The sequence below is a fragment of the Ipomoea nil genome, unplaced genomic scaffold, assembly GCF_001879475.1.
Source record: "Ipomoea nil cultivar Tokyo-kokei standard unplaced genomic scaffold, Asagao_1.1 scaffold1936, whole genome shotgun sequence".
NCBI lineage: Eukaryota > Viridiplantae > Streptophyta > Magnoliopsida > Solanales > Convolvulaceae > Ipomoea > Ipomoea nil.
Genome location: NW_017618364.1, coordinates 366,464 through 393,679, shown reverse-complemented (window position 1 = coordinate 393,679; position 27,216 = coordinate 366,464). Strand labels below are relative to the sequence as shown.

At 38.2% G+C, this 27,216-nt stretch overlaps 2 protein-coding genes across 4 annotated transcripts; one reads left to right on the top strand and one right to left on the bottom strand.

The window, feature by feature from the left end:
* Positions 1–1,772: 1,772 nt before the first annotated feature.
* LOC109146751 (putative late blight resistance protein homolog R1C-3) lies at positions 1,773–7,100 on the bottom strand. Of its 3 annotated transcripts, none has more exons than XM_019294395.1 (4): positions 7,014–7,100; positions 6,862–6,927; positions 2,318–5,248; positions 1,773–2,196 (listed from the first exon to the last, which is right to left on the bottom strand). In XM_019294395.1, the coding sequence occupies exons 3-4, from the start codon at positions 5,178–5,180 to the stop codon at positions 2,186–2,188; spliced, it is 2,874 nt and encodes a 957-aa protein (XP_019149940.1). In that variant the 5' UTR covers positions 5,181–5,248; positions 6,862–6,927; positions 7,014–7,100; the 3' UTR covers positions 1,773–2,185. The 3 variants fall into 3 exon arrangements, with proteins under 3 accessions (XP_019149940.1, XP_019149939.1, XP_019149941.1); XM_019294394.1 differs by having other exon boundaries at positions 2,318–5,227; XM_019294396.1 differs by lacking the exons at positions 6,862–6,927; positions 7,014–7,100 and having other exon boundaries at positions 2,318–4,917; positions 5,019–5,142.
* A 14,166-nt stretch (positions 7,101–21,266) lies between these two features.
* LOC109146653 lies at positions 21,267–22,394 on the top strand. Its single transcript, XM_019294306.1, has one exon. The coding sequence runs from the start codon at positions 21,267–21,269 to the stop codon at positions 22,392–22,394; it is 1,128 nt and encodes a 375-aa protein (XP_019149851.1).
* The last annotated feature ends 4,822 nt before the right edge of the window (positions 22,395–27,216 follow it).

The window sequence follows — 27,216 nt, the reverse complement described above, 5'->3', positions numbered from 1 at the left end:
AAGAATAGAAATGAAAATTGATTAAGGATTTTTAACCTCTAAGGATAAGAGTGGAAAAACAAAGGGAAAAGGTTTATCATTTCCATAATTCCAATCCTTTTCCTCGACTCTTCATTATTATTATAGGAGTTTCTTCAATGTTTTCTCCTAAAAAAAAAAAGTGATAATAAGGGCATTTTTTTTTATCACATTTCACTCTTTTCTTTCTTTTTCCAATCTAGTAGACATCACCACTGTATTTGACAATATGTAAATTATTGAACCTTGTAGAAGCAGATGCAAACACTAATAATTCATTGATATATTGGAGACTAACAGATTTGAAAGAAAAACTTTGTGCAGCAGTTTGGAGACTAAAGGGCTCACCTCAATCCCACAGCGGGCAGCCCCTCCTAGCTCCAAATTTGATAGCTAGCTTGCCTGTTGATGCTGGTTTATAACTGCAAATTAAGACAAGGTAAAGACATCCATTGCGGTTGCTATATATATATATATATATATATATATATATATATATATATATATATATATATATATATATATATAGAGAGAGAGAGAGAGAGAGAGAGAGAGAGCTTACATTTTCTTGAGAGTTTAGACAGAGAGAGAGAGAGGGAAAGCATATGCAGAACAAAGGTGAGTGCTTGGCTCTTTCAAGTTTCAAATATATGGAAATATGTAACAGATCACATGACACATGTGCCACCCTTTGGGGAACTATTTATTTACATAGTTTATTTCATAACTAACAAGGTTTTGTCCGGATGTGGAGCTGCTTCAGGTGCCAGCTGGAAACTAAGAGTTGACTATGATGAACTGCATCTAAGTTAGATACTATATTATGAGTTTGAGTGATCTTAAAGATTGTAAGTCTGTAATGAGATATACTTTACAATATATATATATATATATATATATATATATATATATATATATATATATATATAAAATCCAAACAGAAATCATAAACTCAAAGTCAACTGTTAGAATATAAATAATAAGATAGTATGATATATTAAAATAGAACTATCTGTATTAAAGTTTTATTTCAAATTGAAATATCTTGCAATTAGAGTTTGTATGAGTTATTACATAATGTACACAGGACAATTAGAATATAAATAGCATTTCCTGTGAGAATCCTTAATAAATACAAACACAAAACTCTAAAATGACACAAATACAACATTAAAAACCAGAAATGGAAGTTTCACTGTCAATTTGAACAGAAACCTTAATAAAATGACGCAGAACATCATCAGTAGTAGAAAAACTGTGCTTATCAATTTGAACAGAAACCATTCAAGAAATCCACCTTTCACTGTCAATTACAAATGCACTGACAAAAATAAAGAATGAGAGGTGTTGAGGTTTATTCACTCCACCCTAAAATATCCGGGTTTAATCTGCATTTTTTATTAGCCAAATAAGTGAGTTTTGTGTTGATAATCAAAGTTTTGACTAAATACACAAGAATATTCACAAGTTCAATTCTTGTCATCAATCATCAAACTCATTTTGTCTTCATAATTTTCTTTTTCCGATTAATATAAAGTAATACTACAAGGTTGGAACCACTTAATGCGACTGCCATATAAAGGAGAGGGTACATTTAATGCACCCCTCTAAAGGGAGAAGTCATGCTAGGCGGTTTTGCATCGCTTGACAGATCATTTAATATTTTATTTAGATTTAGAAAGATGAATGAATGAAGAACAAGGTTACAAGGATTAGTATCAAATTATATATGAATGCATGCATAAACATGTAATTCAACTTAAATGAATAATTTTCATATTCATCTATGTTCCATCTTTAACAATGAATACACACTAAAATCCCAATAAACAGAAAGTTTGATAGTAATGAGCACTTAATTATGTGATGACATCCCTACTCAAATGTGGGAGTGCATGGGAGCAGTCTATTTACACATAATGTTTTTCTGGGAACTTGATCACTTATTCCATGGATCCTTAAAAACAGAACATAAATGTCTCAAATGACAAACACAAACCTTATAAGTTATAATACTTGAAAGGTTTGAAGTCACTGAAGCACAAAGTACCAAACCAGAAGTGGAAGTTTCATGTCTTTCCTTGATGCAGAATATCATCTGTAACAGACTGACTGTGCTCATAAATTTGAAGAGAAACCATTCAAGAAATCCAGTTTTCAGAGCCTGTTACAAGTACCCTGACAAAAATAAAGAATAAAGAAATTACAGCAACCATCATTTGGGTGAAAGGGGATGTGCTATGGAAAAGAGAAGAGATGAGATGAGCATAGATAATGCAGAAGTATCTATTTTACTTACACTTTCCGAGTTCCAGATCAGAATTCATTACGCGAACATTTAGCTTCTCGTTTCCCAGTTCCTTGATGTCTTCCTGAATTTTCTTGACTGAGCGAGCGACAGAGCTGTTGCATTGATCAATTTCAATTACTTCTAGAGTAGTACTATCTTGGAATTCAGATGGCACCTCTTCAAGACGCCTGCATTTTTCCAAAACCAGTCGCTCAAGGTTGGGAAAAGAGTCAGCAGTGGCATTCCATCTCACAATCCTGGATTCGCATATTCTCAAGAACTTGAGTTTGCGGAAGTTCCCTTCCTCAACATCCCATTGCTCACCATCAAATGCTGAGAACAGTTCAAGAGACTCAAGACGGGGCAGCTTGGCAATTACTGAAATGCTATCCCATGGCAGGCGAAACTTGCGGAGTGTCAATTCCTTGAGACTTGGTGGAAAGTCGAATGCAGACGGGATTGCTGCATTCATATGGTGACTGATGCGCCATGCTTCCAGAGATTCAAGTTGGTCAAGAAATCCAAACTCAGGGAATCTATGGCAATTCCTATACCATGCTGTTGAAAATCTGCATCTGAGTTTTCGGAGATGAGGAAGCTTCCTCAACAGATGCTCATCCCTGCGCGAGTTGAATAGGACCGGGATGGATAAGGTTTGGAGATTTAAAGGCTTTGGGGGTATAAGAATTAAGTTTCTCCGGTAGAGACAGCGTTGACAATAGTGATCTATATGCAAATGTCTCAAGCCCTCCAAATTCCAAAACATGAATGGTAAATGCAAACCCACACTTGATTTCACCTTGAAAGTTTCTAGGTGGTGAAGATGCTCTAGAGATGGCGGTGAAACTGAATCCCAACCTTTTAGACAAACAGCAAGGTACCTTAAACAAAGGAGAAACTCCACCATGGACAAAAATGATTTGCCTACAATTATGGACTCCAAGTCCAGTACTTTCACAAGTTTGAATGTGCTAGCTACCCATGAACCAGTGGAAGGATCCACATCGGATGCAAAGATGGAAAATGTACCAAGGTTATGTGATGAAAAGCACAAAAGCGTGCCAAGACTAGGATTGAGTGACAGAGCTGAATCAGGAGAAAGATCTTTATCATTCCTTTTATGCAAACAAAACCGATCGTAAGTAGAAGTCAATTCAGAATGTGGACTGGTTTGTTCACTGTCTGTTTGCATCAAGAATTTATCTTTCTTGGCTTTTTTAAGACAAAAGCTACCTACCAGATCATGAAAACGACATGTTTTGACACTGCCATTGTATCCCCTAGTGGAAACCATTATTAGGTTACTACCAATTAGATGATTCAGGTAGTCCTCTGCTTCATCCTCCAATACCTTCTTTTCTATTAGTTTCACAAACCCTTCAGCCATCCACAGCTGTATCAATTTGGAGACTGGAATTTCATAGTCCTCTGGGAATGCCCCAAAGTAAAGAAGGCATGGCTTTAAATGCTCAGGTAAATGCTTGTAACTCAATGCTATTACATCCATGCTCCGAGATTCATCACCCCTGATATGAGAGCTTAAACTTTGAAGAAATTCATTCCACGAGAAGTATTTTTCTTCAATCTTTTTTTGTAGAATACCAGCTACCAAAACAACCACCAAAGGTACTCCACCACATCTTTCTGCTATCTGTCTCCCAAATTTCTTTAGCTCTAGAGGGCCAACATTCTCTTTAGATAGCTTTAACTGCAGTAAATCTTGGCTCTCTTCAGTAGTGAAAAAACGAAGAGAATGGGGATCAGCACCAGATCTGGCATATTTTCCGACATCATATTCTCTACTTGTTAAGATGATTCTGCTTCCTTCTTTGCCCAAGGGAAAAGCTTTACTTAACCCATCCCATGCTTCAATTCTCCAAACATCATCCAAGACAATGAGGTATCTGTGTCCTAGTAGTTTCTTCCGTAGCTTCTCAGCTATGTTGTCATCCCAGCTTTTACTGTCTTTGCATTTCTTATTTAAGTTTATGAGCAACGTTTCAACTATATCATTTAAGCTTTTGAATAATTTTTCAAGCATTTTATTCCAACTGTTACTCTCTTGGAACTTTTCATTTATGTTTTTGAACAACACCTCAGCTAGATCCTGAAGGCTTTTGAACAACTTCTGAACTTCATCATCTGTTCTCCTAATGTCTTTTTTGTCTACAATTTTGCTTTGGCTTATCGCACTTGTTATTTCTTTCCACATCTTAATGTCTTTGTGCCTTCCCACTGGGAAATTGGGAGACATTTCATTGGCATCGTCTCTGACATTATTGTCTTCAAAATTCACAATTAAGCTCTCATACAGCGGCTTAGCAATATCACTCCAATTCTTGGTGTTTTTGCATTTCTCCGTTATGCTTTCATGCAGTGTACTAGATATCTTTTTCCAGCTGTTATCATCTTCGCTCATTTTTATTAAACTGTCATACAACACTTCAGTCGTATCATCCCTAATCTTGTGGCCTTTGCACTTCCGCTGTAGGGCCATGCGTAGTGCTTCAGCAGTATCAGCCCAGCTTTGCTCATCTTGGCACTTTTTCATTAAAATTTCAAGCAGCACTTCATCTGTATCATCCTCACTCGTATTGTGTGCAACCTGACTGAAAATTTCATGGAATACAAGGTTCTTGTCATACTCTTGAGAGACACAGCACCATGCCCGAAAATGAAACCAATCAATAACAGGTTTATGGCAAAACACCTTTCTTGCCAGAGTTGTCTTGCCGAGCCCAGCCATACCAGTAATTGATACAACATCTAGCTCTTTTGGTCCTCTAATCAGCATGCCTGTTATGTTTTCAGTTTCATCCTCAAATCCCACCACAATTTCATCAAAACCGGGAGACGTTGGGATGTCAGGCATTGTCCCAGTGAGTTCAAAACCCTTTCTTTTAATGAGCTTAGTTTCTCCTGTTACATCATGTATGATATCTGGCTATGATAAAAAGTATGAACATTTAACCTCAAAAAGCATATGTTATACCTAACTATTACTCCTTAGAACAAGAAAACCAATGAGCATACTGATTGTTGAAAGGATAATGACTATTTACACAACTTCTGCACAATGTGACTTCACAACTTTTTAATTTTCAGAGTAATATAGAATTTAATCCAAAGTGGATTAAATAACACCTCTCTTCTGCTATCTAATCACATCTTGCAACATTTTGCTCTGATGCATCAATGCGGATGAAGAGTAGTTAAATAACAGGAAACAAACAGCACAGTACTGTGTGAACATCAAATGCAAAAATGAGTAATTTTATGTTCTAGTGGGGACAAATGGACAATAGTTGAAGGAAATCCAAACAGACATCAGATAATAATTGAAGAAATGGCAGGGAGGTTTAGACCTTGAGGTTGTCGAAAGCTTTCTGTCACTCATGGGTGATGGGTCGCTAATTAATATAAAGAATCATGACACTTATCATAATCAATTTCAACGAGCATAAATGTTGATGGCAACTTCTGTGTTTTTTTTTTTTTTTTTACAATGTAGTATCTGTTCATACATACGTTCTCTACCTACTGAAGCACAAAGAGTCAATGCCCCCACACTGGGGTTTCAAACCTGAGACCTCTCATTTGAGAAGTTACAGCTATGCCGCATGACCACAACTCCATAAGGCCTTTGGCTATGCGTAATTCTTTAAACCTAACAGACTTCATATAAGCATTTTACTGTCAAAATCCCTGAGGACTTCTAGAGCATGGCTTTGCCAGAATCTCTTCTCTACAAAAGTCAAGAAAGATTCACTCACATTAAACATGCATTGTTGTCTGTTACTAAAAGATCAAGGATATTTCAACTAACAAATGTAGTTTCATTTCTAAAGTTGGAGGTGTTTTAATTTGTTTACTACTTTCAAAGCTAAGAATAGAAATGAAATGAGTTAATACCATCCGAGCCCTTCAAGTATAGTGATTTTGCCACGTTTAGTCCTAAACTTTCAAATTGACCACCCGTGGTCCTTAAACTTTCAAATTGTTACCATCCGTGGTCCAAGTTAACCATCCATGATCCTTCAACTATCAAATTTTAACCACCCATGGTCCTTCCAGAGGATCACGGCTGGTTAAATTTTGAAAGTTGAAGGACTCTGGGCGGTTAACTTAGACCACAGATGGTAATAATTTGAAAGTCGAAGGATCACGGGTGGTTAGTTTAAAAGTTTAGGACTAAACGTCACAAAATCACCGCAAATGAAAATTGATTAGGATTTTTAACCTCTAAGGATAAGAGTGGAAAAAGGAAGGGAAAAGGTATTTTCCATCCCTTTTCTCCAGCTCTTCATTATTATTATTATGGGAGTTTCTTCAATGTTTTCTCCTTAAAAAAAAAATGAAAATAAGTGCATTTATATCACATTTCTTCTTCCAATCTAGTTGGCATCACCGTTGTATTTGACAATATGAAAATTATTGAACCTTGTAGAAGCAGATGCAAACACTAATTCAGTTCATTGATTGGAACAACAAGCATAACAGATTTGGAAGAAAAATTAAACTTTGTGCAGCAGTTTGGAGACTAAAGGGCTCACCTCAATCCCACAGCTTGCAGCCCCTCCTAGCTAGTTCCAACTTTGATGCTGCCTGCTGGTTTATTACTGAAAATCAAGGAAGTTAAGAGAGAGAATTGCGGCAATTGCGCTTGATAAACACACACACATTGGGAGAGAGAAAGAGAGCTTACATTTTCGAGAGAGAGAGAGAGAAAAAGAGAGAGGGAAAGCATATGCAGAAGTGCAGAACAAAGGTGACTGCTTGAGTGCTTGGCTCTTTCAAGGGTTACTTGTTCAAAGAAAATAAACGAAAAAACCAAAAAAAAAAAAAACTAAACTTTGGTTCACGGAATGTTACAAAATCTAAGGTGGCGTTTGGTTCACGTACATTATATTAAGAAATGTTATATTGCTGTGATATTAAATTGCGAGAAATGTTCGATTTTTGTGTTTGGTTAAAACTGAGTTATGTAATATAATCATGTTTGGTTTAAACGTTATGTAATAAAATATTGTTCTTTTTTAAATTTTAATATTTTTTAACATATTTTTTGTGTATTTCAATAAATTTTAAAATAAAATAAATAAAACAAAGGTAACATATATTAGTACATGATTTAAAAATACATAACTAAGTGTTTGAACTTGAAATCAAAATTACTTTATAAGCATAAGAAATAAAATAAAATATATAATAAACTAACATAAAATATATATTTCATACTAATTAGAATTAAAATGGCAAAAATATGCAAGGAAATCTTACAATACCTAAGATATGTAAGAGAATCATATTCCCTTCAAAATTCAATGTGGAGGGAATGTTTTATTCTCTTGAATAAACAAGATAATTTGAACCAAACATTGAAATGTGACAATCGAAATTTCACATTTCATTGGTTATATTATAAAAATAATTAAATATAATATGTATAATAAGTCAACATAAAATATGAGTAAGATACCATAAATTAAATATGCAAAATGTAATATTTCAAAATTTACATTCTCTTAATTATGTGTTATAACTTGAACCAAACATGTCTTAAATTGCTCGCTATTAATATATGATAATATGTAAAAAATCACATATGTCAGTCACCCTTTGGGAAACTATTTACTCCGTATTTCGTAACTAAAAAGGTTTTGTATGTTACGAAAAAAAAAAAAAAAAAAAAAACAACTAAAAAGATTGTTTGGAGTGTGGACCTACTTCATGTGCCAAAAAAGGTTTTGTCTTGAGTGTGGACCTACTTCAGGTACCAGCTAGAAACCAAGAATGGACTATAATGGGATATATTTTATTAAAAACTTTGGAACTTGTACGCGAAAAATTCGTCGCAAATTCATCACTATAGTTTTGCGTTAAAATTTGTCATTAAAATTAATTACATATTTAATGATGGAAATATTTTGTCACAAAATTCATCGTGAATTTCTCATTAATCCGTCGCCAAATGTCTATTTAACACAAAAATTAAAATTTGTCGCTATTTCTTAGCTACTTTAGCAATGGAATAAATCCGTCACTATATATGCATATTTTTGTGGTGAATATACCATTACCTAGAAGTAGGTGATATGATATATACCTCGGTACTGACTCCCTAATACGTCCATGCTCTCGTTTATAGTTGGTCAGGGTCAAACGGTTCGGATCCTGATCTGCAGGTCAAGGCCTGAGATGACGGGTCAAACCCGCCATCCCTTGTGCCTATAAAAGGGCATTTAGCCCTTCAAGTTAGAGCTTCTTCTTCCCTCTCTACTCTCTCACTCTAAGCTCTCCCCCTTCTCTCTACAAAAACCACAAGAACAACATATGAATAAAAGAAGCCTATTTGCTACATCTCTTCTTCCTTGTTCATACACTTACATACATGTACATACATCCTACTACGCGGGAATTAGAACTATTAGTAGTGATGTCAATTTTATGTAGATATCCACCTGAATTCATCTCACGAGGTTTTTGAGTGATAAAGTGTGGTTGGTCGATGTAGGTCTTTAAAAAAATTAAATGTACATCGATTGGATAATCGGATTGGATTTGAGTTTTATATACAAAACTCGTATAAAACCTAACCCGATATCATATAATCGTTTATAATTCACGTACGTGACATAAATGATAATGTCATAAAGAAGATGAACATGCCATATAAACGAAAAAAAAAAACGTTATTAATATTTAATTTGAACAAAGTGTTAGACATGAAACCTTGTCTAACAAATGCACCAGCTTTGGATAAAATAAATTTATCCGCTTCAAAGTAAATAAAAAAGAAAATAAAAAAAAAAAACCTATCCTCTTCAAATACTAATTTGAAATCACATTTACTGAGAACAGTGTCAAAAACATAATTTTTTCTTACATCAGGGACATGAAAGACATCAATGAGTGTTAACTTCTTTCCAGAATAACCAAAAATTCAACTACTTGTCCATTACCTTTGACTTTCACCATGGTATCATTTCTCATGTACATGCTTAGACCATCTTGTAACATTTTCTATTTTGTCACAATTAAGTGGTGCAAGTTAATAGGCCATTTATGGCCATTATGTTGTGGTTTGAAACGGAAGTAACGGTTTCCGTTACTTAACCTATAATGATGGCATGTAGGTTATATATATATATATATGGTTCTCCCATTGTTCTTGTGATTTTTGATACTACACCATCTAGTTGAATAGGAGACCAAGTGGTAGACAAAACACCAAAGTTCCTTACAATTCTTGAAGCAATGCTATAGAGATGACAACTATGGCTGGAGGTGCACGATCTTATTGGCTTCCGCTATGAGGTTAGATCATCTTATCTTATCTTATCTTACTCTATATAATAACAAAAACTTCAGCAAAACAACTTTTCCCGCCCAAACAATACTATGTCATTTTAGATGCTATAATATCTGCCTGAATTAAATGCTATAATATCTGCCTGAACTTTTTAGTTATCCAATGCTCTACTATAAGGAATCTATTTATTAATAAGTTTTTTTATATCTTCAAGAAAGAAATAATGACCCGATGTTATTTTCAACTTTTAAGAAGTCTTTTCAGTTTTCAAGGAGTCTTTTTAATTTTTTTTTTTTTTTTTTTTTTTTTTTGGAATAAGGTTCAAATTAGCCACTGAACGTAACCTGAAAATGCAATTAGGCCACTCAACGAAAAAAAAAAAGTGCAATTAGGCCACTGAACACTCCAAAAATGTGCAATTAGGCCACTGAACACTCCAAATATATTCAATTTCACCAGATAGCAGGTTACCATCAATTTTAGCAGGTTACCTGCTTACGTGGCAGTTGAGTTGGCATTTTTAATAATTTTTAATAAATTTTTAAAAAATTGAAAAAAATAAATAAAAAATAAAAAATAAATAAAACGCCGGCCACCCCGTCATTTTTTTAATTTTTTATAAAAAATTTATTAAAAATTATTTAAAAATTAGAGAAAATTTCAATTTTGGTCCTATGACTATAGGGGTCTTGTTAATTTCAGTCCCTGACTTTTAAAAGTGTCAATTTAATACCTTAACTATGTAATTTTTGTCAATTTTGGTCACTCCGGACAAATTACCGGCCAAATTTCGCCGGAAAATTTTAATTGTTAAAATAATGAGGGTATTTTGATCATTTCACGTCTATTTTCTTCTTCCCAGGCGAGTCCATCCCTTCCTCTTCCCTTTCGTCGAATGAAATGAACTAAGATGATGGGGAAAGGAGGCTTGACGATATTAAAGATAGGGTTTACGGGGAGAAAGAACGCCAGAAACGGGAGAGAAAGTGATAGACTCGCCGGAGAAGAAGAAAAGGGGCGTGAAACGACCAAAATACCCTTATTATTTTAATTATTAAAATTTTCCGACGCATGGGTAGTATACAATCATGTAAATGAAAAGTAAAAGTTTCATATTTAGTTCTTATTATTATTAATGTTATATGCAGTTGCATATATTTAAAAAAAAAAATACAATTTTGCATATATATTGGTTCATATATGGTTCTTATTATTTTGTGACAATATTTCATGTATGAAAATGGAATTGTGAATGTATTATATCCAACTCTTTGTCATATTTTGTTTAATTTTAGTGTTAAAAGAAAATTCTATCGATGAGTTTAGACATTTGATGAATTAACAGTATGTTAATAGTATGTGATAATGTTCAATATAATACATTTTATTTTTCATTATTAATGTTTGATTTTATCATTTTAAAATTATTATTATCAACAATAAAGTTACTTAAATTTTATGCCGTGCATCGCACGGGGGCAAATACTAGTTACATGTATTATACTTGTATATTTATTCTAGCATTTGGTATCAGAGCTTGTTTAATCTCTGCCTAGTTGGTCAAAATTGCATGAGATATATTTTGTATAAAATATATATGTTGTACTAATATTGTTGCCAATCAAATTTGAGCATCTCTCTCGTGTGCACCGATATATCTACTTTTACAAATCACTGTTCATATAGGTATACATAATTTGTACTTTTTGTGAGTGGTTTTGCCTTGTAAGTACATAATTGCGCATGTTTGGAACCAAAATATTACTGTGTATATTTATTTTTGAATATGAATATATCTGTGTATATTTTTTGTTCTTGTCTGGATGAGTTGTCATTTTGATTTTCCGCTATGAGCCTTCATTGAGGGTAATAAGCAGCATCGTGGGATGGCTGCGACCGGAGATTTGACGGCGGAGTGAGGCTGGAGAAGATGTGTTAGGATTGTGTTCTTTTCGTCGCTGCAATCTTTCGAACGATTGGTAACACATTGATGCCATGGATAACTATCCACTTTTGAGGTAGCAATAAGGATGTCTGGCGATGGGAGACGATAGCGGCTGCTCTGTGTTTTGGTCGGAACAGTGACCACCGTCTATTATGTCGGATTCTGAAGTCCTTGGAACCTTCGTAAGGCCGAGAAAGGTGAGGCATTTTTTGTTGGAAGAAATAGCATAAATTGGCATAAAATGACATTTTAAGTAGCTATTTTGTGGTACAAATATTAGTGGGGTTCACTTTCGATTTGGAGCGGGTCAAAGTGGATTCGGGTTCTTCGTAGTGAGACGAAGAGATTGATATATTGTACGGTCAAAACGGATAATGGGTGAATGAGATATTGATTCTCAAAGTAGACCCATTTGAGTTGGAAAAATGAAGGGAAAAAGTGAAGCTTTTGTCCCACATTGGTTTGGGAAGAAGATTTGCCCCACTATTTATACAAGAGCTCTTTTAAAGTTTATTGAATTGTATAGCATAGAGGCTCTCTAAAATCCCAAAATGAGATTGAAAAGGCTTGACTCAAGTCTAATCTCTTGTGCGCTAGAAATGAACACTATAAATAAAAAAAAAATAAACAATTGTTTTCCAGCTCCAAAATCTCTGCTTCTACTCCTCTCTTAGCCTACTATGTTCTAAGCTTTGCTCTTGTTCGTCGGGTTCTTTGTTTGGGTGTTCAAACACTGAACCACGTAGCACGTTTTATCCTGGGAAACCTAGGCTACAACGCTCCTAGCACTTGTGGGAGGTAGCAAATAAGGTTTTAAGGAAAAGAACAATCCGTGCTAACCTTTAACTGAATAATCCACCATTTCCTTCCCAATTTTCTACCTTTTTCCCATATAATAATAATCTTTTTGTAGGATTATTATTTTTGGGTTTTACCAACAGGAATTTATCCAACATTTTTCACGACTATAGTTCACCTGGGGTTGCAACGAAACAGAGGTGAGGATGATGGTTGCTGCGAACAACGAAGAATGGCATTTTGGGGCGTGATCTCGGCGTTGGGCCTCGGGTGCCATCATGGCTTACATTTTTGTCGCTAATGAAGTTCCGGCGGTTGGTAGCAGATGGAAGGTGACCGGTTGTCCATGGATGAAGATATGGTGCAACAGTCTTGTATGGAGCGTTGCTGCTGGAGGACAACACTATGGGGTGTTGTGGTTCTGGTTGGCATAAGGATGCTTTGGTTTAACTTGTTGGATATCTCGTTGGTATAACCCAATAATAATCCTACAAAAATGGATTATTATTTTCTATAGAAAAAGGGAAGGAAAGATGAAGAGATTGGCTCGTGTTTGGTGTTGGGTTTTTAGCAAGAGTCAAGCAATCACTCTTTCCTTAAAACCTTATTTGCTACCTCCCACAAGTGCTAGGAGCGTTGTAGCCTAGGCTTCCCAGGATAAAACTTGCTAAGATTCAATGTTTGTGCACCCAAACAAAGAATCCGGCGAACTAGAGCAAGATTATGAACACAGTTTGGCTTAAGAAAGGAGTAGAGGCAGAGAGTTTTGAGGCTAGAAAAAAAATATTTCTTTTAGTGTAAATCTGCTACTGCCCAACTCCTTATTATATATGGATTGAGGAGTGAATAGCCTTTATTATGGAACTTAAGGGCACCCCTACACCTCCCTGTAACAGCAACCATTAACATGAGTTTTAATTCAAAATTTAAAATTAAAATTAATTCAAAGAATTAACTCCGTAACAGCAGAATTGAAGCCCAACGGTCACAACAGGACAGGAGGGGTCGTGATGATATCATCTACGTCTATACCGCTCCTCGTGGAGTAGATCCCGCATCCAACCAAGTCTCTAACCATGGAACGGGAGAATTCCCACTACCGCTGGCAGGCCAGCGGAGCCGTGAGCACGGTGGGAACAGGCTTCCCAAAAAGCCAGCCCGGGCCGGGTCAGCATAGAATGAAGGAGACGACCCTAATGTTGTGTTGGCAAAGCCAACTTATTGGGTTTCGAGCGAATAAAAGCGGACGTGGGGACTCGGGTCGGGGCACAGCGTAACTAAGAGATCCATTCCATTTAGGGCGAGAAAAAATGGACGGGCACGGGCAGTCTACCGATTGGTCAGACGACGACTACTTCACCTTTTGTGTTGATTAGTATTAGTCGTCTATCCCGGGAATGGAATGGGATGGAATAGAAAGAACGCAAAGCGCTAGCGCTACAGGGTTGGTTTTTTTTTTTTTTTTTTTTTTTTTTTTTTGGGGGGGGGGGGGGGGGGGGGGGGGCGGGGGAGGGGAGCGGAGTAGTCAAAGAATGAACCAAATGATTTGTCTTGTGGTACACTCACTCTTAGTGAAAATTTCCAGTTTGATGTTCGTGTTCGCGGATATGATGCAAGGAATAATAGACAACCATCATGATGCCTTCCTTCTAACAGAAAATATACGGAGAGAGGAATCAGCATAATAAAGTAGGAAAATTTACTGAAGAAGTGCGAGAAATAAGTATAAAACTAAGAGCTTCTTCGAAATTTTAAACCTTGACGTGGTAGAAGTCATCAGTTCGAGCCTGATTATCCCTAAGTCCAATGTGAGTTTTTCTAGTTGGATTCCCCCCCACCCCCGCTGTGATTCAATGAGAATGGATAAGAGGCTCGTGGGATTGACTTGAGGGGGCAGGGATGGCTATATTTCTGGGAGCGAACTCCGGGCGAATATGAAGTGCATGGATAGAAGTTATGCCTTGGAATGAAGACAATTCCGAATTCTCTTTGTCTACGAACAAGGATGCTATAAGTAATGCAACTATGAATTCATGGAGAGTTCGATCCTGGCTCAGGATGAACGCTGTCGGCATGCAAGACGGGTCCGAAGTGGTGTTTCCAGTGGCGGACGGGTGAGTAACACGTAAGAACCTGCCCTTGGGAGGGGAACAACAGCTGGGGGGAACCTGCCCTTGGGAGGGGAACAACAGCTGGGGGGTCCAAGGGCAACAACAGCTGGGGGGAACCTGCCCTTGGGAGGGGAACAACAGCTGGGGGGTCCAAGGGCAACAACAGCTGGGGGGTCGGGAGGCAGCCAACCAAACAAGCTCCAGACTCCTACAAGATTGAGATTAGGCTTGAGTCAAGCCTTTTTGATCTCATTTTGGGATTTGATTTGCACCCCACCCTGCGTGCGAGAGAAAGCCTCTATGCTATACAATTTAATAACTTAAAAAGAGCTCTTGTATAAATAGTGGGGAAAATCCTCTTCCCAAACCAATGTGGGACAAAAGCTCACTTTTTCCCTTCATTTTCCAACTCAAATGGGTCTACTTTGAGAATCAATATCTCATTCACCCATTATCCGTTTTGACCGTACAATATATCAATCTCTTCGTCTCACTACGAAGAACCCGAATCCACTTTGACCCGACCCAAATAGGAAGTGGACCCCACTGATAATTGTACCACAAAATAGCCACTTAACATGTCATTTCAAGCTATTTTTTCCAACAATCCCCCACATGAATCAAAAATTGATTTTCAGGGTATTTTTAAATCGGAAACAACTGTGTTCAACGGTCGATCCCTACATAGGATAGGTAGGGTCACACCCTTTGAACCTTCCCTCATGAAGATACATTTACTCTACTGGTTGTGCGGTAGAACGCGATGTCTTTGAACCGACTGCCGTTTGTGTAGACGATGACATATCTCACACAGGAACTTCCCAACCATGCTTTGTTCTCATGAGTGTGCCCGTTTTGGTCGTGGGTCACCGTTCCTGGTTTTGTGAGAGTTTCTAAAAAATTGTGCCCATCAATTCTCATTTGAAGCGACCCTCACTTCTCTCTTACATAGGTGATTCTTTCTCGAGTATCCTGCATACTCACACATGTCAACCGACATTCGAATCATTAAAGCATCAATGTGCTAGCCTCGTGCGGGAGTCACTGTTTCAACGAGGAGTGGTAGGGAGTTCAAGACCCCCACAGTGACACGCTCCGCTCCATAATTTAGTTGTCACATTGAACCTAGGTGCCAGCTAGGTTGGGCATCCACTATAGAACTTTTAGTCCAAGGGCTTTAGACCCATTCCTCGTGTCAACATCTCCACAACCTCTTTCCCTAACCCTTTGGTCAGCGGATCCGCTATATTGTCTTTTGACTTTATGTAGTCAATCGAGACAACACCAGTTGTGAGAAGTTGTCTAATGGTATTATGTCTATGACGCACATGTCTAGACTTACCATTATACATATGACTTTGTACTCTCCCAATTGTGACTTGACTATTGATGTTATCACATTTGTGCATGTTTTTATAGTTATTTTGAATCATCTTAGTAACTAAGTTCTTTAATCTTGCCTATTGAATACGTGTTTTCCTTGCTTTCTCGTTAGAATATGGTTTTACACTTGCTTTGAATGTCTTACGGTGTTTGGTAGTGTTTTTTCACCATCACAGGCTAAGTGCAAAAGCAAGGGGAGATTTTCAAACACGAATGGACCAAAAAGAGGAGAAGTTGAGGCACCACAGACTCGACGCGTCGAGCCCGCTGCTCGACGCGTCGAGAATTTCCAGTAGCAAAAGAAGACGCCCAGATTAGAGGCTCGACGCGTCGAACATATTCTCGACGCGTTGAGAATGCGTATTGCTGAAATTTGGAATTTTCCTAAAATAATCCCATTGGGTTCCCGATATAAAAGGATCATATTCCATCAACCCTAGGGTTCTCTTTTTTCCCAGATTTTGGTATTGGAAGGCAACGAAGAGCAAGAACCAAGAGGAACAATTTGAAGATTTACAATTAGCTTTGGAGTAGAGGATTGACTAGGAAGATTCGGGAGAATTCTTTCACTCTTTCTCTTATTCTTATTGTTTTTTGTTTATCATTCAAGATTGTATTGATTGCTATTATGGCCATGAGTGGCTAAACACTTAGGAATTTTTGGGTGAATTTGTTTATGAACCTATGTGTCTAGTTCTTTAATTCCTTAATATATTTATGTTTGGTTTTATGATTTGTGTTGCAATCTTGTTTTAATATGTTTTTGTTAGTAATTAAAGGCCTAATTACTTGCTTCATAGCCATGTTCATGTCATAACGAGAGTTAGGCATAAATTAGGGCACACACGATTGCACTTGACTGTTGCACCTTGAGAAAGGGCAACTTGGTTGGAAAATTTATTCTAGATTGTTGCGCATCGGGAGATGGTAGTAATTGGGAATATTGAATGCTATTCTTTGTTCTTATTGAGTGTTTAAGCCACGAGAGTGGAAATTCACTAGGGATAGAGATTACGAGAGTAATTCTATTCTACTCTGCATTCTCACACAAGTCTTAATTCCAAACTAAATATTACAAACTTTAATTGACACTAGATGATTAAATATTGTGATCCCAAGAATCCTGCTTTGCTCTATTGCTTACAACACCTTGTTAATTAGTTTATTCTGCCTTTTATTTTCTACAATTATCCAATCTTCAAGTTTCGTTCAGACTAGTTCCATATGAGTAACCAAGTAGCTAGTGCGTAGTACCCCATCTCCCTGTGGTTCAATAACCCGAATACTTCGGGTATTATTTGTTTGCCCCAAATCACCGCAATCAAATTGGCGCCATTGCCGGGGAGGTGGCGTTACGTACTGACATTAGCGAAAGTCTTACTTTAGGAGTCTAGTCTATTTTCTTTTTACTTATTTTTATTTTAGCTAACTGATAACTAGTTTCTTGTGTTGTGCTGTGTTTCTGTTATCAGCGGTCTTGGTGTTGTATGCGAACTCGCTCTTCGGGGAACGAAGGATTAGAACTTTTTAACTTGGAGATTGAAAAGCAGGCCAAGCACTTAAGAAAACAGGTCAGGATGGCGCATGGAGGAAATCAGAACAATTTGGCTCTCAATGAAGAGGGAGTTAATCAACCACTACGCATTGGGAGGCCCATTTTAGACTACATTGCTCCAGATGTAGCAGAACATGAAAGTATCAATGTACCAGGGGTTGATGCTAATAATTTTGAAATCAAACCGGCTATTATTCAGATGGCTGCTTCAGATCCTTTTGGTGGGTCACCAACCAAAGACCCTAATGCTCACATTGCAAGATTTCTGAGGATCTGTAGTACTTTCAAAATTAATGGAGACCCGAGCAATGCTATCAAGCTTCGCCTCTTTCCATTCACTGTAAGGGATAAAGCTAACAGTTGGCTTGCCTCTTATCCGATGAATTATTTTGAAACTTGGGACCAGTTGCACAGAGAGTTTCTTAAGAGATTTTATCCCATATCCAAGACTCAGAAAATGAGGAGATCAATTCAGAATTTCAGACAGTTGGCTGGTGAGTCTTTGGCAGAGTCATGGGAGAGATTCAAAGAGATGAAGAGACAATGCCCACATCACGGTATTCAGAGTTGAGACTTAATGATAGCTTTCTATGAGGGATTATTGGATAATTCAAAAATCCTGGTTGATGCTTCATCGGGGGGATCATTTACAGTGCTAGAGCCAGATCAAGCTGAAGAACTATTGGAAAATGTTGCAATGAATGGAACAACTTGGTACTCAGAGAGATCTTCCCAGAAATTGGTGGGGGGGGGGGGTGTGAATGATGTTGATCAGATATTAGCTCTATCAGCTAAGTTTGATAATGTGACTACTTTAGTTCAACAGTTGGCTCAGATCGCTATTAAGAATCAAGCTCCAGGTAATGTTTCTACATCTTCTACTCCTCCGAGACCTATAATGATGTGTGAGCTTTGTGGAGGAGAGCACAATTCAGAGGAGTGTCTCAGTGTTGATTCTCAAGCCACAATGGAACAAGTTGATGTGATAGGGTATGGTAGGATACAACTGGCATTTCAACAACAAGGAACCTATAACCCAAATGCACCAAGGAACCATGCTGGTTTCTCTTGGGGTAATCCAGCTGGGGCAGCTAATCCCCAACACTTGGGTAATAGAGTTCAACCACCAGGATTTCAGGGACAACAAAATTTTAGAGGGGTTCCTCCACAACAGTTCAGGCAAAACCAAGGATATCAAGCTCCAGTAAATCAACCTAAGCAAGCTTTGCCTAATGTGGAAGCACCGGCCTCGTCAAATTTGGAAGCATTGTTGGAAAAATTGCTTAAAGGTCATGTACAACTTACAGAGAGGATGGATCAGATGAGTGCCCACCACAAGATGTTAGAAAATCAGTTAGCAAATCAAGCTTCTACCTCCAGTACTAAAGTCACGGGGAAGTTGCTTGCTTCCACCGAAAATCCAAGAGAGCACATGAATGCCATCACTACTAGGAGTGGAAAGCAATTACTGGATCCACCGTATCCTAATAGTGAACAATTTGTCAAGAGGAACCTGGGAGGTGAGAATGAGAAAGTGAATGAAGATGTTGTTGCCCAAGACAAGGAAGAAGAGATACAGGAAATTGAGCCCGTGAAGAAGCATACTGTAACACCCCGTGTTACGGCCTTCAATCCCGGATTAATTATTTAATTAATTCCGTTAATGATAATTAAAAAGGATTTAATTTGGTTAGGATTCCCTTTAATTAATTAATATGGTCCATCATGGATCGTGGACCCTTGCCTAAACTAGAGTCTTAAGCCTATTAGGAATAAAGAGAGTAAACCTTTTACTAGTCATATTCTAATTAGGAATCCTAGACCTATATATCTATTAAGAATGAAGAAAGTAGGCCTTTACTATTCAGATTATGACTAGGATTCCTGATTCTATAAATAGGGGATTAGAAAGCAATTAGAACCCTTACCACCCATAGTTATATTACACGAAAATATTCCCGGGAAATTCCCCACCACCAAGCCTAGGGAGATCAATCGGATGGAAATCTTAGAGAAGAACCTTAATAGCCAAGAGAGGATTAATTAAGGCTAAGAGGTAACCCATGTCTCAACAAAACCTATTTTTCTTGCTATAATCTTCTTTCCTTGGCTCCTTTGATATATGATTTTGTGCTTGCATCTTAATAAGGCTTTGCCTGAGATTGATATGATGTTTATGAGATAATCTTTATGTTTATTTGTTGATCTTGATGCTTATGTGGTAATCTTGATGTTCTTGATTTTATGATAAAATTATATGAACGATCTTGTGCTTTTAATTATGACTAGAGCCGTAGGGTTAAAACGTGGATTTCGTATTGTGTTATTCCTGGTATGTTTGGGTGGGGCTTTGTATGTTCGGGTGTTGAGTCTTGGCATGTTTAGGAGTCATGTTAGAATGTATTTGGTGTGGTTCTTGGTTTTAATCCGTTACTTGACTACGTGGTGTCGTCGTTTGTGTTTAAATGTGTCTGGACATGGTTTCGGGTTCCACGAGGGATCCCGTGACCAATTTATTACATAGGAGTCAGTGGGGGGTAGGTGGGGGCAGGGGTACCCGCTGCCCAACGCCTCTTGCTAGCGGGCAGCCGGCGGGTAGGCGATTGCCCGCCGGGCACCCGCTGCCTTGTGACTCGCCGCCGGCGGGTGGCCCTCCACCCGCTGGAATTTTGGTGTGAGCCACGATGTTTTCCCCCGTGTCCCGTTGTGTCCCGTTGTACCCCGTTTGTCGTATATGAGTCTAGTTTGAGATATCGGGTACCATTCTTAGGATAAAAGAGTCTTGTGTATTGCATGCTAGTCGAATTGGTATCTCATTGGCCTAGGAGGAAGGTGCATGACCCCTTAGGCGTGTCTCGAGTAGTTTAATGTGGTTGGCCACGCATAAGTTATATAAAGATAAGTGTTCCCCAATGATTTCCCCCTCCTTATGTGTTAATGTGGGTTGCATGTGCTTGGCTTATGTGTTATGTGTTATGAGAACCATCGGCTGTTATTTATATATATGTAGGGCTGCGGTCCATAATCTGGTTGCGATCAGATATACATAATCATCGGGATGCAGTCCACCGTTTGGTTGCGATCAAACGTTATGATATAATGAGCTGCGGTTCATCGATTGGTTGCTATCAATCTCTTTGTGCTGCGGTACAGGCAGGGTGCTTCAGGGCCATGCCAGAGCTATATGCACTGGCACTTCGTGTATGGGCACGTGAAGGGTCCCGCGGCACCACCAAATGTGTAAACGTGATTTATTATGGTTGATTGAATACTGATATGATTGATATGGAATAGTCTTGTGACCTTAGGGAACATGCTAGAATCTTTATGTGTGTGATTAATTATATTGAATGTGCCTACCTTTGCTTGATTGAGTCTATCCTCGGTTTTAAATTAGAGTTTCATAAGTATATATGTATTCCGGCTTCAAAATGATTTTCCATATATATATCTACCTATATTGTATTTAACGCGTTGGAGTGGGTTACCAGCATTATTCGCTGAACAGATATATTTGACTTTCAGGCACAGATGAGTAGCTCCGGAGCGCGCTAGTCGGACCTGTGGACATAGCTAGAATAGTTCTATTAGCGGCCTGCGTGCCTTGAGATTGTACTAGATATTGAATTGGGAATTTCTTATGATTGGATAGTTTAGCCTGTGCATCTGAGTTCTCTAGCTCAGATGTGCCATAGCACCCTGACATTTATGTTTAGTTTATGCTCTGTTAGGGATTTAATAATAGAGTTGCCTTTATTTTATAGGCTTTAAAAGTTTTAAAATTTAGGGGTGTTACACATACACCACCTCTACCCTTCCCACAAAAATTCAAGAAATCCAGGGAAGAGGAAATAATGGCAAAATTTTTCAGTTTGATCAAGCAATTGGATATCTCCATTCCTTTGCTTGATGCAGTCACTGAGATTCCTTCGTATGCTAAGTTTTTAAAAGAAATTTTATCCAACAAGAGGAGATCTGAGGATCGTGAAACAGTAGCAGTCAGTGAAGAATGTAGTGCCTTAATTCAAAACAAGCTTCTTCCAAAGCTTAGGGATCCTGGGAGTTTCTCTATCCCTTGTGTTATTGGAGGATCACTTGTTCAAAGAGCCTTATGTGATTTAGGGGCAAGTGTGAGTTTGATGCCCTATTCTTTGTGCCAAAAGCTACAACTTGGAGAGCCAAAACCTACATCCATGACTCTTCAGTTGGCAGACAGATCAGTGAAGTATCCTATCGGAATCCTTGAAGACGTGCCAGTAAAGATTGACAAATTCTACATTCTAGGAGACTTCGTGGTGTTAGAGATGGAAGAAGATGCTAAAGTTCCTATTATCCTTGGGAGACCGTTCTTGGCAACAGCTGGAGCTATGATTAATGTCAAACAGGGAACCTTAGTACTTGAAATTGGAGATGATAAAGTTGAATTTAATGTTTTTGAATTGGCTAACAAATCTTCTTGTCTTGATGCTTGTTTCTATGTAGATGAAATTGACTCATGTGTTGCAGCTTATGAGAGAGGTAAATGGATCTCTAATGATCCTTTACGACTCGAAAGTGAAGACACTACAGAGAATAGACACTTGGATGATGACACGAATGGTGGAGAATCACAGGAAACACCACTAATGTCTATTGCCTGTAGCCTTGAGGAAAAGGAACCACCACAGGTAGAATTAAAACATTTACCAACAAATTTGAGGTATGATTATCTTGGTCCAAATTCTACCTACCCAGTGATTGTGAGTGCTCATTTGAAAAATGATGAAACAGAGAAATTATTAAATGTGTTGAGAAAATATAAGAAAATCATTGGGTACACTATTGATGATATTGTTGGAATTAGTGTCTCTTACTGCATGCACAAGATTAATTTAGAGGATGGGCATAGATTCAGTGTTGAGCACCAACGTAGGTTGAACCCTATGATGCAGGAGGTTGTGAAGAAAGAGATCCTAAAATTGTTGAAGGCTGGGCAACTGTAGTCCGTAATGAGAAGAATGAGCTCATTCCTACCAGGTTAGTTACTGGGTGGAGGATGTGTACGGATTACAGAAAGTTGAACAATGCCACCTGGAAGGATCATTTTCCTCTCCCGTTTGTTGATCAGTTGATTGAAAGGATGGTTAAATATTCCTACTTTTGTTTTCTTGATGGTTTTTCTGGGTTCTTTCAGATCCCTATTCATCCCGATGACCAAGAGATGACTACTTTTACATGCCCCTATGGTACCTTTGCATATCGAAGGATGTCATTTGGGTTATGTAATGCACCAACTACATTTCAAAGGTGCATGTTAGCCATTTTTTCTGATTTAGTTGAGAAGACTATGTAAGTATTCATGGATGACTTTTCTGTATGTGGTTCTTCTTTTGATGATTGTCTTGATAATTTGGATGAAGCATTGGGAAAGTGCCAAGAAGCCAACCTTGTTTTAAATTAGGAAAAATGTCACTTTATGGTACAACAAGGGATTGTTCTTGGACACAAGATTTCACAGAAAGGTATTGAGGTTGACCCAGCCAAGGTGGAAGTCATTGAGAAATTGCCACCGCCTGTCTCAGTAAAGGGAATAAGGAGTTTTTTTGGTCATGCAGGGTTCTACATGAGATTTATTAAAGACTTTTCAAAGATCTCTAAACCTCTAACTCAATTGCTTTTAAAAGATGTTAACTTTGTTTTTGGTGATTCTTGTCTAGAAGTTTTTTCCAGGTTAAAGACGGCATTGACAACAGCTCCCATAATGTCTCCTCCAAATTGGAGCTTACCATTTGAGATTATGTGCGATGGTAGTGATTTTGCTGTAGGGGTCGTCCTTTGTCAAAAGAAGGGCAAGTGCCTACACCCAATTTACTATGCAAGCTGTACCCTTGATGATGCTCAGGTTAACTACACCACAACAGAGAAGGAGATGCTAGCTGTAGTTTTTGCTATTGATAAGTTCCAGTCTTATCTGGCTGGAAACAGAGTGATTGTCCATACTGATCACTCAGCATTGAAGTACTTAATGAGCAAAAAGGAATCCAAGCCAAGACTGATGAGGTGGACTCTTCTACTTCAAGAGTTTGACTTGGAATTCATAGACAAAAAGGGGACCGAAAATCTTGTAGCTGATCACTTGTCCCGATTAAAGAATCATAACGAAGTGGCTGTAGAAGAAAAGATTCCAATTGCTGATTATTTTGTGGGAGAGCAACTGATGGCTCTCTGTGTTTTTATACCCTGGTATTCAGATTTGGTGAACTATGTGGTTTGCCAACAATTCCCACCAAATGCTTCTAGATCACTGAAGAAGAAAATACAAACTGATGCCAAATTCTATCTTTGGGATGATTCGTTTTTGTACAAGAGGTGTGCAAATGGAATATTAAGAAGATGCTTGCCCGAAGATGAGACAGAAAGTATCCTAACCCATTGCCACTCATCACCTTATGGGGGACATTTTGGAGCTTCTAGAATTGCAGCAAAAGTTCTACAGTCAGGATTTTATTGGCCCAGTATATTCAAGGATGCACACTCTTTCGTGGCTCATTGTGATAAATGTCAAAGAGTAGGTACAGTGGGAAGGAGAAACGAGATGCCTCAACAAAGCATTCTTGAAGTGGAGCTATTTGATGTTTGGGGTTTGGATTTCATGGGTCTGTTCCCCAAGTCTTTTGGTAATGAATACATCCTAGTGGCAGTGGATTATGTTTCTAAATGGGTTGAAGACATTGCTTGTCCTACTAATGACTCCAAGGTTGTCATCAATTTCATCAAGAAGAATATTTTTGCAAGATTTGGGGTACCAAAGGCTTTGATCACTGATAATGGGACACATTTTTGCAACAAAGCGTTGGAGAAAGTCCTTGAGAAGTATGGAGTTCATCACCGACTCTCTACTCCCTACTATCCCCAAGCCAATGGTCAAGTAGAATTGTCAAACAAAGAAATCAAGTCTATTCTTGAGAAGGTAGTCAACCCGTCCCGGAAAGATTGGTCCACAAAGCTTGATGATGCACTATGGGCATACAGGACTGCCTACAAAAATCCTATTGGAACTTCACCATTCAGACTTGTTTATGGGAAGCCATGTCATTTACCTGTGGAGTTGGAACACAAAACTCATTGGGCAGTCACGACGCTCAACATGGATTTGCAACTTGCAGGTGAGAAGATGCTACTTCAACTAAATGAACTTGAGGAATTTAGGCTCGAGGCCTATGACAATGCAAAAAACTACAAGGAGAAGACCAAGAGGTGGAATGACAAGCACATTTTAAGAAGAGAATTTGTCCCGGGAGAAGATGTCCTTTTATTCAATTCAAGGATGAAATTATTCCCGGGAAAATTGAAATCTAAATGGACAGGGGCATACAAAGTGATTAAGGTGCATCCATCAGGTGTCGTGGTGATTCAAGGAACAAAAGAGGAATTCACAGTTAATGGACAAAGGTTGAAGCACTATTATTCAACCGAGGAAGTTAAGGCCAATGTGATACATCACCTTAACCTCCCGACCTACATGTGAAACCTGAAAAAGGAGGTACAGTCGAGCTAGCAACGTTAAATTTAGCGCTTCATGGGAGGTACCCCATGTTATCCTTTAATTTCTGGCGTTTTTATTCTTGCTTTTTATTTCGTTTCGGTTTTTGTTTTGCTAAACTTGAGTGGTTTTTGGTTTCGGGCGTTAATTGGTGATGTAGGAGTTGTTTTTGGCTAAGGAATAAGGCTAAAAATCGACCTGGGCGAAAAGTTCCACACTGGAATTTTTAAACGCGTCGAGCCCAGGCCATTTCGAGGGAAAAGTTTCTGGAAATTTTCGACGCATCGAGCCCATGACAATTCGAAAAAAAAAAGTTATTGGAATTTTTCGACACGTCGAGCTCAAGACGTCTCAAAAAATTCCATTCTGGAGTTTTTCGACGCGTCGAGACGTCGAAAATCAGGTCTTTAAAAAACGTGAACAGAAAGTCTTTTTTCCAAATTTCACAAATTTCTCACATCTCTCTCTCGCAGCTCTCTCGCCCTAAACTTCCCAAGTCTGAATTGCTTCAATTTCTTCATTCCAATCAACCCCTAAAGCTACAAGGTAACATCAATACTCTTCTTTGCTTTTAATTTCTTGAATTGGTGGTGCAAATTGCTCTATTTTTGGGTAGAAACCCTACCCACGAATTTTTCCCCAATTGTTGAAATTTTGAATGCTAGGTTGCTTAGTGTTGATTGTTCTTGATTGATTGTTGCTATAAGTGTTGTTCTTGCTTAATTATGATGCAAACCATTCAAGTTTTGATTCTAGTTTCTTAAGTTTTATTAGTTATTTGTTTAAATTTTACTTAGCTTTGTTGTGTGGTTTTAATTCATGATTTTTGTCCAGTTTTTATGTAGAACTTGCTATTGATGATTGGTATCCTTGATTTGGTTGTGTGGTGAACTTGTGGGATGAATGTGATATGTCAATTTTGCATAAACCTATTGTCAAAATTCATGCCCACAAGATGTTTGATAAAATGCCCAAATGCGTTTCTTGTCCTATTTTGAATAGTTTGAGAATTTTGGCTAAATTGTTATATCCTAGTTGTAAGCCCTCTGTCTTACCTCAAGAAAATATTGCTTTCATCTTGTGTTTTGTAGGCATTCCTTATGGCACCTAAGGCCCGTGCACCCTCCAAACGGCCAAGGGCCAAGTCCTCCCAAGCCCGAGCACAATCTCAAAACCCGGTGTATGAACGTTTTGCTACCCTCGCGGCAGCAGAACGGTACCACCGGCTGATGTCTGCAAGGCCGGTCCGGCAAGAAAGAGGAGCACATATAGCGGTCCCGGTGGCATGGAATTGGGGACCCCAGTTTCTTGCTCAGCCAGGGCAGGCATTTAGCACCCTCGTTCGAGAATTCTATGCTAATGTCAAGGACAGCCTCCAGGACAATATTTGCACTGTCCGAGGCATACAGGTCGATTTTTCTGAGGAGGCCATTAATGGGTACTACGGTACCACTAATTATGAGAACCAAGATTACTTTCATGGTGACGTGGGTCGTGGCAGCATGGAGCCAGGATGGTTGAACCGAATTGCACAATATTTCCACCCGGCGGCCGAGTGGAACATTAGGGGAGGTGTAGCCTCCTACATGGACTACAAATATTTCAAGCCAGCTGACTGGGCCATTCTGGATTTCATTAAGGCCAAGCTCGTCCCCAATTCTCATAAGGGGAATGTGACACCCCGTAAATCTAAAATCTATTTAAGGATTAATTAGATAATTAATCCTAGTTTAATTGGTAATTTATTCCTAAAATCCGGAAAATTCAATAGTCGGAGGACTAGAAATTGACTAGTCAATCCAAGTCAAAGAGTTGTACTCTATGCCTTATGAGTTGTTCCATTGTCTCCTTACTCTTCCAACTTTAGCAAGGGCAAAGAAGACTTCTTACCTTATGTTTGTGCCCCAAGCTAACCTAGCATCATCCTTCATTTCATTTCCCTAACACCCTAAACACAAAAGCTCCACCTTCTCTCTAGAAACTTGATAGCTTCTTCTTCAAGCCAAGTTTTGGGCAATCCTAGATTCTACAAGTTGGTCTCCAAGATTCATAATTTCTTAACCTTGAGCATAGGGGAGGGTAAGATCTTTGATCTCTTGGTGTTTTTAGTACCTTTTTAGGTGACTTTTTCTAAAGATAGAATCTTTGTTGTCTTTTGGTGTGTTCATGAAGTTGAAGTTGAAGGAGAGCTTTAGGAGAAGCTTTTAAGGGTGTGAAAAGTGAAGGTTTAGGCTACAAAGGTAACCCATGCTTTACAAAATCTATTTTCTTACCTATATGAT